This window comes from Galeopterus variegatus, unplaced genomic scaffold (assembly GCF_000696425.1).
Source record: "Galeopterus variegatus unplaced genomic scaffold, G_variegatus-3.0.2 Scaffold1963, whole genome shotgun sequence".
Lineage (NCBI taxonomy): Eukaryota > Metazoa > Chordata > Mammalia > Dermoptera > Cynocephalidae > Galeopterus > Galeopterus variegatus.
Window position 1 is genome coordinate 223,155 of NW_007728074.1, and position 11,804 is coordinate 234,958.

Genomic DNA, 11,804 nt, shown 5'->3' on the forward strand with positions numbered 1-11,804 from the left:
CATGGTCAGAAGTTCTCTCTTCTACTTCTGCAAGCCTGCTGGTTAAACTCTCTGTTGTGTTTTTTATTTCGCTGAATAAATTCTACAGTTCAGCAATCTCTGCTACATTTTTTTTTTCAGGGCATTGATTTCCTTGTACATTTCTTCTTTCAGGTCCTGTATACTTTTCCTCATTTCATCATGTTGTCTAGCTGAGTTTTCTTGTATCTCATTCAGTTTCCTTAGAATTATCACTTGAAATTCCTTGTCAGACATTTCAAGGGCTTCTTGTTCTATAGGATCTAGAGCTTGAGAGTTATTACCCTTTGGTGGTGTACTTTCTTGATTTTTTGTATTTCTGGTATCTTTTCTTTGATATTCATTGTGGCAGGGGGTTTCACAGTCCACAGGATTGACACTTTTGTCTGACTGAGATGTTGTTGGGGTTGCCAATTTGGTATGGCTACCTCTGTGACTGCTCAGTTGGCCAGTAGTGCCTTGTGTGTGTGGTTGCCTCGGGTCTTTGGCCTGTCCGGGGAGCCATCTCTCTGGTCAGCTTGGACTCAGCTGGGCTGCTGGGTCACGGGGCAGTACAGTAGGGTGTGTGGTCTCTGCCGAGCTTCCACCTCCCCTGCTGGACGTCTCCCTGTTCTGCACACAGTGGGTCGAGCTTCTGGGATGCGTGGAGGCACCGCAGAGCATGTAGTCTCTGCGGAGCTTCCCCTTCCCCTGCTGGACATCTCCCTGCTCCGTGTGCGCTAGGCTGGGCTTGGGATGGAGCTGGGTGGCTGAAGAGCCTCAAACTGGCCTCGATGGTCTTCCTAACTGGACAGTCCAGGAGGGTGGTGCAGCTGCTCAAGAGAGTCTTTCAGAACCTGTTTCTCCTGGTCTCCTAGCTCAGCACAATCTTGGGTTCACCCTAAGGCAGACACCCCTCGGCTATGAGCCTGGGTAATTTATAAGGAAAAAAGTTTTATTTGGCTTACAATCCTGGACAGCTGCATCTGGCGTGGGCCTCAGGCTGCTTCTAACACCAAGGTCCAGAGTTCCATCACTGTATCAGCCAGAGTTTCTGAGGCTGGGTAGTCCAAAGTCCATCAGGAATGGTCAGTAAAGGCACCACATTAGGTTTTTCCCTCCCTCCTTTCTTCACTTTCTCATCATCACTGCAGAAGTCACTGATGCCTGGGACTTCCCCTCTCATTCTGGGACAGCTACATCGGGCACAGGCCTCAGGCTGCTTCTACTCATGGCAGAAAGTGGCAGGGAGCTGGTGGGTACAAGCAGATCACATGGTGAGAGGAAGCAAGAGAAGTTCCTTAGTTCTTCACTCACTAATTTCTAGCATTTTTGTCTTTTTCTAAAAATTTTTTTCTTATTGGTTTTCCAATTTATTAATACAGGGGTAATTTAAAAAGTTTGTGGAAAAATATAATTAAAAGATAAAAGAAACCTTTCCATGAACTTTTTGAAGACTCCTCATATAGTTGTTCGTGGTCTCACTCCATTTTTAACTTCTAGCTATGATTATTTCTTTTTCATCCTGTAGTTTGTATATTTGTATCTTCTCTCTTTTTTTTAAATTTCTTGATCTGTCTTGCTAGAATTTTGATTTTGAAAGAATTCAAGCATTCATAGAAAGAAGAGGGTACAAAGAACTTCCAAGCACCCATCACTCAATTTCGATAATTATCAATATTTTGCGGGGTTTTTTTTGCCTAATCTTCCTCCTTTTTAATTTAATTCAATTTATTTTTTATTTAGGGTACAAAGAACTTCCAAGCACCCATCACTCAATTTCGATAATTATCAATATTTTGCGGGGGTTTTTTTGCCTAATCTTCCTCCTTTTTAATTTAATTCAATTTATTTTTTATTTTTTTTTTATTTTTTTTTGGTGGCTGGCCAGTACAGGGATCAAACCCTGGGCCTCCATGTTTTCAACACCAACTGAGCTAACCAGCCAGCCCATTCCTTCTCTTTTAAAATCACTTCTATACAAAACCATAATCTCACAAAATTAACAATAATTGGTTAATATTATCTAACAACCAGCTCATAAACAACTTTTCCTTATTGTGTAAAAATTTATAGTGCATTTGTTCTAATCGGGATCTAAACAAGTTCCACTCATATTTAGTTGCTACATCTCTTAAACTTTTGTAAATCTTCTATAATAAGTGTTGGCAAACTTTTTCTATAATAAGTGTTGGCAAACTTTTTCTGTAAATTGTGAGGCAGTAAATATTTTAGGCTTTGTGGACTATGTTAGGTCTTTGTTGTGTATTCTTATTTCTAAAGAACCCTTAGTTTGTGGGCCTTACAAAAACAGGTGGCATTTAGCTCATAGGCCATAGTTTGCCAACACCTGATCTAGAACATTCCTCCCCACCTGTTTTTCTTTCCCCTTTGCTGTTGACTTGTTGAGGAAACTGGGTTGTTTGTTTATATTCTGGATTTTGCTGTTGGCTTCCTTATAGTATCTTATTTTTTTATCCTCACCTCTGTATTTTTGGTAGACAGGATGTTGGATCTATAGGCTCAGTTAGATTTAGTTTTATTTGGTGGAGGTACAAGAATATTTCAATGATGCTGTGTACGTCTTATATCATATCAGGAGGCATGTAAGATGGGGTCAACTCACTTTTCATGGATTCAGATGTTGACAGTTGATGCTCAACAAACTTTCTCTTTGGTTTTATCACTTATTTTTAAGTGATAAAGTTAAAAATGAATCACTTATTTCATTATAGGTTACAACATGATATTTTTAATTTGAATTCCTTTTTTTTGTAGAATTAGTTTACTCCATCCATTAGGTCTAGTTAGTTATCCTGATGTACAATTCTAATTGGAAAAGTAGAATAAATGGTTACTCTTTCCTCTCATTTATTTATTTATTTGCTGGCCAGTACAGGGATCAAACCCCAGACCTTGGTGTCGGCACTGTGCTCTAACGAACTGAGCTAACCAGCAAGCTACACTTTTCTCTTAATTATCTGTTTTTAGAATAATAATTGTTACCCTAGTAACTTTCAGTGGTATCTAGAGATTTGCTTATTTTATTTTTCCAAAGAACCAGCTTATATTTTGATAATTTCTCTCACTATGATTGTCCATTTTATTGATTTCTGCTCTTATTGTGTGTTTGGTTGGATTTATTGTTTTTTTCCCTCCAACTTTCTGAATACTTAGCTTATTGGTTTTCAGTGTTTCTTTGTGTCTGATTAATGCAGGATTTCTCAGCCTCAGTACTATTGATATTTGGGGCCAGATAATTCTTTGTTTTGGGAGGCTGTACATTGTAGGATATTTTAGCAGTAGCCTTGGCCTCAAGCCACTTGATGTCAGGGAAGGCGAGGGGGAGGAGCATTTACTCTGCAGTTGTGACAATAAAAAATGTTCCCATATACTGCCAAGTGTCCCCTGAGTGGCAAAATCACTCCTGCTTGAAAACCACAGGGTTAATGCATTTAAATCTATAGATTTCTGTCTTGAATAATGTTTAAATTGTTATAACTCACTTTGTCGCCCACACATACTGCATATAGTATTTATTGTCATTCAGTCTAAGTACATGTCTACTATTCTTAATCTGTCATTCTGGACTGAGAAAGCTCTGAAAAAGTTATTTTTTCCCTAAGTTTCACATCAAATTACATTTGGTGACAGAAACTGACCTGAACAAATATGAGACTATTTGTAGTATTTATTTCTCACTCATTTATTTCTTGTTGTTCATATATCTTGCTACAAAAATAATATCTGATTGTGAGTTCTGCATCAGACGTCATTAGGGGTGTAAATTATATACAAAATATGTGCCATATAACTGTTCAAGAATTCTAAAAATTCTGAATTTTGAATCATGTCTGGTTCAAATGATTTTGGGGAAGTGGCTGTGGACATGAATTTCATAATTTTCTGTGTGAATATCTCTAAGCTGAGTTAGTTTCCAGACATAAGGGCTTTTTTGTTTTTGTTTTTATTTTTTAAGATTGGATGTCAAGTATGCTAATTTGGTTTGAGTAAAGGTTTACATAAAAGAATAGGAAGAAATAAAGGTAGAAAGGTGAATTTGGGCCTGATTGAAAGGGGCCATAAAAGTTTGAGGGGTGTCAGACAGTATGAAGCCATAGCAGTTTTTTGAGTGGGTGGTAATGTTTATATTTTAATTGCTGAATGAGAGCATCCAGTAATAGGTATGCAATGGATCGTTCTCAAGTGCAGAATTTCCCTGAGAGCCTGAGACCAGGTAGTTTCATCTGGTTGGGTTGCCCGGCCTTTGTCTCACAACTTTTGTATTTACTTGGTCTCCATCTATGATAGGTAAGCACTTCTTCATCTGTCTTCTCCTCCTCCTCTTATTGCTTCATACTGCATTTTCCAATTTTGAACTCCGAGGTCCTCACAGTATCTACTGTAACTGCGTTCTCCAATTCTGAACTAAGAGGTTCTCACAGTGTCTACTAGTATCTGGGATGGGAAGATATCTGGGAAGAATCTAGGATGGATGGTGGAGCTCAACATTGTCTTTTGTCCAGTGCGTGGAAACAGTTGATGCATGTACTTTGTACAGTTTTATGGTGGTTTGTGGTAGGAAGGCAAATTTTGTACTAGTTACTCTGTCAAGGAAGCACAAGTCCCTTACTCCTTCGAAACATGCCATTTGTCTATTTTCTCATTGACAAAAATCTCTAGGTTACTTCTGCTCATTTATAGAAGACTGGCTTCTGTCTTACAGACTTTTAGCCTCCCACTTTTATCACCATATGGGGGATGTTGTTATCACTAGAAAGAGCTCTATCTCTGGAATCTTAAGACTCTAATATCCCACTTGCTGACCAACATCTACTTCTCTCATTCAGTCAGTCACACTGTACCTGTTCTTGACATCTCCATCTCCTGACTCCTCTGCTTTTTTTCTATTCATTGTTCCTCTTCTGTTGTCCCTTACTTTCTTACACAGTGTAGAGTCAGTCTAGCTTGAATTCTGTGGTCTATCACTTCATCCACCCTACTGCCAGTGTCCTTAACTCCCTCCCTTCCTTTCTATTCTCCTGACAAAATCCAAATCTTAGATCAGTGATGCTGTTTGCTTTTTTTCGTGTTCATTTCCTGAAAACTGAATGCTGCTGGAGAAAATTCCACAGCTGCCCAGCACCTTTCCCCAGCAGCTGTTTAAGAACTTCTCCAATCTTCCAGAACCTCTGATCATGCCACCTCCACCCTTTACTCCCAGTGTCTCCTGTTGCACGTAAAAGCAATCATATGATTTCTAATTCTTGTTACCAATCTACAGATTTAACTGCATTCTCATCCATCTGTTTCTCTGTGGTATTGTGGAAGAGACATCTTGCCCATTTATAACTTTTTTCCATTTAGGTTCTGAATCCCACCTACTCCTGTATTCTCTAGGACATTATCTATTCAATTATCTCTTCTCTCCTACTTCTTTCCCTTTTATCTCCTTCTCTCCTATCAACATTTAAATGTGATCGGTTTTTTACCAAAAACCTTCCCTCATTGTTCCCCTCCACCTCCCACCTTTGCTTTCCTTTCCTTTAGAAAGAGAATTATTCACATGTAGTGATTCTACCTCCTCACCTCCATCTCAGTCTCCAATCCATTGTAGTCCTTTGCCATTCTACTAAAATTGCTTTTGCCTTGTTCATCAGTGCCTCTTTTGTTGTTAACACTAATGGACACTTCTCAATATATTTCTTAAGTTATTTTACAGATATTTGATCATGTTGACCCCTTCATCTCTGTTGAGATGTTTTTTTTCAACCTTGACTGCTTTTATGACTTGACCCTTGTTTTTCTTCCTAACTCTTCTAATTACTAGATTCCTTTATAGATTTCTCTTCCTCTGCTTAGTTCTTAAATGTCTTATACTCTCTTCTTTTTTAGCTCTGCAATTTCTCTCTGGGTCATGTCATTTATTCCTATGACTTCAGTGATTTTTTTTTTTTTTTTAAAGATGACCAGTAAGGGGATCTTAACCCTTGACTTGGTGTTGTCAGCACCACACTCAGCCAGTGAGTGAACTGGCCATCCCTATATGGGATCCGAACCTGGGGCCTTGGTGTTATCAGCACCGCACTCTCCCGAGTGAGCCATGGGCCGGCCCGACTTCAGTGATTTTTATGCTGATAATTACCAAACCTTTATCCTTAGCCCTTATTATCTCCAAAGATAGTTGCTTATGGAACATTTCTTCATGGCATGTCTTGAGATACTTCAAACTTATCATGTCCAAAAAGAACTGATTTTTTTTTACCTATCCCTTCTGCTCACATATAATCAACTACTTTGTCCTCTTGATTATTCCTCCCAGATGAGTTTCAAAAAAATCAGCTTCTTTTTATCTCTAAGTCTCTTCCCTAATATAGGCCATCATTGACTCTCTTAGATTACTGCATCCCCTTTCTAATTAGCCTGTGTGTTTCCAGTCTAGGCCATTCTGCATATCGCAGCTGAAGTAGTCTTCTGATTATACAATCTAATGCTATCACTTTCCTTCTTAAAATTCTTAAAAATTCTTAAAATCTTCTTAAAACTCTTCATTGTCTCCTGGGTATTACTCAGGACTCTTGATAGTAGATGATAGAAATCCAGCTTATCCTAGGTTTGGCAGAGAGGAATCATTGGAAGTTTTTGTAAGTGCAGAAATAATTGGAGTGTGACTGGGCATAGAGACACATGGAACTAGGATTTGGAATACTGCCAATATTTTCTTCTGTATTTTCTCCTTCTCTCAGCACTCTGGCTTTATCCTCTTTTCACTACTGTTTCTTTCAAGTGACAGAGCATGTGGCTGTCAGTATTATTAGAACTTCATATTTCTACTATCATGAGAGGAAGGAACTGAGACTCTGGTTGGACCCTATCTGATGCAATTCACTCTGTTTAGAATGCCTGTTACTTCCCAGGTTGGGTCAGATGGTGCCCATCTCTGAACCAGTCAGCTTGTAGGCAGGGGAGGAAGATACTATGATTGGCTCATTTTGGGTTAATCTGGTCTCTGATGAAGGAGATAGAATCTGTAAGGAAATGAAAGCTCCTGTTCCCAAATGAACTTCACAGTTAGAGTGGGAAGAAAGAACACTGCAGAATAAGGGATGGTACTCTTCACTGAGTCTGCAAATTATTAGATACTTATGGTATAAGATTTCTTGTAAGATAATACAGGCAGTCCCCGCTTTGCATGGTAGTGTGGGGCCATAAAAATGATTGTGCAAGCAGAAACTGTGCAAAGTGATCTTAATAATCCATGGGAAAATTATATTCTGTGACCTTTAAGAATTTTTGTCAAAACGTTAAAAAGTCTCTTACTGTCAGTTGTAAAGGTATAAGGAAATTAAAAAAATAGTAAAATGAATATTTATTTAGTATAGTGTAATTTTAAACGTTAGAAACATTGAGGATTAAAGTGTTTCGTTTCTTTGTAAAAAACATATTAAGAGTAATTCGAAAAGTACTTGCCCTCCTCTCATCCTACAACTTAGGATATGGAGCGAGTACCTTTTCTATGCTTAGGTGAATTGCCATACTCCTATGTTTGTATTGTCTTCCGCTGTTTTATCCAGTATCATGAAATATCTTTAAGAATTTCTATATCACTTCCTGTGGGACATTTCATCCCTTTGTCACAATCACTTTCCTCATTGATGTTAATAAGTTCCCTTCACAAAATTATTCTAGCTGCCTAACTTGAGTCTCTCAAATAGCAGCGATGTCATCATTCCCACGGTCAGCTATTTCTTCTGTAACTTAATTTACATTTGATTTGAATTTTATTTCCAACATTATCACTGTTCATTTCTTTGTTTCATTTTCATGTTTGTGGCCAATTTCTTCTTTAAAGTATCCATTTTTGTAAAGTCTCATGTGGGATTATCATTGGGAAACAAGGAGGTAATACAACTCTATGCTTTGCTGTCTGTGCATGAACTCAACAGATGTGCAGTGTATGACCAGTTGCCAACGGAAGTGATATGATTGGTCTGTGATTGTGTAGCACATCTGTTATTTATATAGTAGTCTGAAGAGTTAGCAGCAAAGTTTGTACTTTATGCAGTTACTCAAAGTTAATAAACATACTGGGGTCATTGGAATTTGAACTGTGTTGTGGGGGGACTGGTGTTATTTAACAAAATCATGGTGACTAAATTTTGTGCATATCAAAACTGTGCAATGTGACGACTGAGACGCATGTTATTTTTTGAGATACCTTATATTGAGACACCTTAACATGATCTATTACGTGATGCTATATTATCTTTCTTCTGCTTGCTTTCTTAGATTTATCTCAACAAATTTTGTGCATATCAAAACTGTGCAATGTGACGACTGAGACGCATGTTATTTTTTGAGATTCCTTATATTGAGACACCTTAACATGATCTATTACGTGATGCTATATTATCTTTCTTCTGCTTGCTTTCTTAGATTTATCTCAACACCACTTCTTTGGAACTGCTCAGACCTTATCCCATGTGGTTCTCTCAAGTTTGAATTCCCTTGCCTCTTCCCCCATCTTCCATTCCTCTACCCCACCCTCTTCCATTGGCTTACTCCTATTCATTTTTTCAGTTTTTCTGTAGACATTGCTTTCTCTGAAGAAGTCTTTTCTGTCCTTGCAAATTTGGGTTAAGTAATCAGCCTGTGATGTTCCCATGTTGTAAATACCTTCTCTGTCATAATAGCAAACACATGATTACATTGTATTGTGCTCATTTACTTGCCTGTTACCACTACTAAACAGTGTTTTCCATGCAAATAGAGTCCATGGCAGTGCTGTTCTCTACTCTATCCCCAGAGCCTAGCACTGTCTAGCACAAAATGGGCAATTAGTAAAAATTTTTTTGACTTAATGAAAAATAATCAGAGTTTTGGTGTGTTATGAATACTACGATATCAGATGGTATTCTGAAAGAATGGAGATAGGCTAGTTAAACAGGACAACATAGGTAGCAGATTGTGAAAAATTGAGAATTTATACTCCTTATTCTTTAAGTGAAATATACATTTGACAGCATACATTTTGTGATTCTTATATTTAACAAATACATTAGGTAAAATTAATCATGATAGGAAAAATTGCTTCAGTCTGATATGGTAGGTGCTTAATGAAGGGATAATCTAGTGTTATAAATTTTCTTTGGTTCTAATAATTATTTTCATTTATTTTGAAGGTATCTTCATGTTTTAATGATCTTCTGGTCATTTGTTGCTGGAGTCGTCACATTCTACTACTCTTTAGGACCTGATTCTCTCTTACCAAATATATTCTTCACAATAAAATACAAACCCAAGGTAAAATTGTGTGTTCTTATTTTAAAAGAGTCAGTATGTATGACTGTATGCTGCTTAATGTTTATTATTGAAAACATGTTAAAGCAATGATTTTTTTTAATGGTGGAACTACTATTATTTATTGGTGGCACACATAAGTCCATCAGAAAATCTTCAAAATGAAATTTATGTATGTGTATGTTTTAAAGTATACAGTTTTCCTAGAGGAGCTATAAGAATAAAATAGAGTATAAAATTCTCAGAAAGTCAGGTTCTACAATTTTAGAGTGTCCTCTAACTACATAATAACTATGAGGACAGTAAGTTAAAACAGAGGTTCTCAAAAATGGTTGTACAGTAGAATCTCCTGGCAAATCTTTAGAAATACATTTACTTGAGTCCTACCACTAGATTTTCATTGAATAGCTCTGGGTTTGAACCTTGTACTCAGTACTTGGTAAAAGCATTCCAGGTGATCCTGAGGCACAGATACAAGGAACTCTGGGTTAAATTATCCAACCCTTTTAATTTCTTAAATGTCTGTGAGCTCCATAGAAACAGAGAAATAATTAGGCAGTTTGCTTAAATAACATAACTTGTACTTCTGAAATTTAATAAAGGTGATAGTATATTGAATCTTTCTCTGTAAGGCAAGGAACTTGTCTGTAGATCAGGATTTTGTGGGATATGAAGTCTTACTTGCTAATTCTTTAAGTTGATGCAGTCAGTCCCTTGTCTCAGGTTTGTTGTTATTGTGCTTCAAGGAAACACAGCTGAAAGTAGTCAGGGACCTTACTGGTTACCACATACCTTCTCCCGGTTTGAATTCGAGGTTTTGAAGAAATAGAAATTAGTTTTTTCTTATACCTTTGCAGTACAGTATCACTTTCAAATATAAATTGAATTTTTTAAAAAGCGATCATAACAGTTGACTTCAACTATAATCTTGGAAATTTGGCTTAGGTCTTGTAAAGCATTGCATCAGGTTTTCTTTCTCTGGTAGTTGGCAATTTGGCAAGTATTTATTACAAAGAATGATTTCACTGCTAAAGTGGCAAAAAAAAAAGTCCTCTGATTTTATACAGTGATTTAAAAAACTTTTGAAAACTTCACTCTCTTTAGTAAGGATGATATGTAAAGACAAATTTTTTTCTCCTCCATTTTTCCCTTTTTAGCAGTTAGGACTTCAAGAATTATTTCCTCAAGGTCATAGCTGTGCTGTTTGTGGTAAAGTGAAGTGTAAACGACATAGGTAGGTTAAACATTTTTATTTGTTCATCCAACTCATTACATTTTGGATTTCAAGTGATTTAATAGAATGATTTTCTTTAGGCCTTCCTTGCTCCTTGAAAACTACCAGCCATGGCTAGACCTGAAAATTTCTTCCAAGGTTGATGCATCTCTCTCAGAGGTAACTGATTTAATTAATATTGCCAAATATACCCAAACAGAAAATGTTAAACACCTATGGAAAATTTTTCCAGATGTTTTGTCAAAAAATCTAATCAGAGCATCTCAATATATGCTACCTCACCAATTCTGGACTAGGTAGTTGATTTTTTTTTACAAAATAAGCAACTTGAATAGTAAGCTAGAAATGTTTTTGGAGCCCATGTTTTATTTAAATAGACATTTTAGCCAAGAAAAGCACTGCTTTTCCTGGTTATTGCTTACCTTGTATAAAAACAGTTGTCTTTATAATAGGGCAGTAGAAATAAACATTTTGTAATTCCAAAAGGAGCCCTGGATTACAAGGAGCAAATGTATATTTTACTGAATTATGACCCCAGTTTTGACACTAACTGAAGGGTAGAGTAGGGAAGGGGATATTTTTCATTATTTCTGCATAATATAGGAATAGAAAGCATGTTCTTTTATCTTTGTTCTAATCACATTTTACATGTACGTTTTTGGTAACATAGCATGTTTTAGAGATTTGTCTTCTCCATGGATTTGAGAAAGTAGTCAAGTTCTTGAAGGCAGAGAACGGGGTCTCATTTGTTCCCAACACCAAGTTCTGGGGCACATGTACTGTTCGTAGCTGATAGATATGTATTGAATTAAGTTGTCCTTTATTCCGGTTGGTGTCTATCTTTGATTAAAGGTAAGCTACCCAAAATGCCATTCAGACTCTTGGCATTTTTCTTTTTCATTGCTTTTCATTTCTAAGGTTACCTGATTTAAGACTGCGCTATCCAGTATGGTAGCCACTTGCCACATGTGGCTATATTAATACTTGAAATGTGCTAGTCCAAGTTGAAATGTGCTGTATATATAAAATATATACTGGGGGCCGGCCCGGTGGCGCACTGCGCTAGTGCGCCGCTTAGGAAGCGGGGCGGCACTCCCGCCCGAGGGTTCGGATCCTACATACAGACCGGTTCCCGCTCACTGGCTGAGGGAGGCACGGGGGCAACACCGAGGGTTGCGATCCCGTTGCCGGTCTTGGTCCGGTACGGGGGCAACACTGAGGGTTGCAATCCGTTGCTGGACACGGAAAAAGACAAAAAAAAAAAAAAAAAAAA

The 11,804-nt window shown here is 37.4% G+C and overlaps 1 protein-coding gene across 5 annotated transcripts in view; it reads left to right on the plus strand.

The window, feature by feature from the left end:
- SNX14 (sorting nexin 14) overlaps nt 1-11,804 on the plus strand; it is a 115,071-nt gene that overhangs the window by 37,975 nt on the left and 65,292 nt on the right. For all 5 annotated transcript variants that reach the window (XM_008579823.1, XM_008579818.1, XM_008579819.1 and 2 more), the window contains exons 2-4: nt 9,180-9,300; nt 10,455-10,531; nt 10,612-10,690. In XM_008579823.1, coding sequence (XP_008578045.1) covers nt 9,196-9,300; nt 10,455-10,531; nt 10,612-10,690 — 261 coding nt within the window. In that variant the 5' untranslated portion in view covers nt 9,180-9,195. The remainder of the gene's footprint in view (nt 1-9,179; nt 9,301-10,454; nt 10,532-10,611; nt 10,691-11,804) is intronic.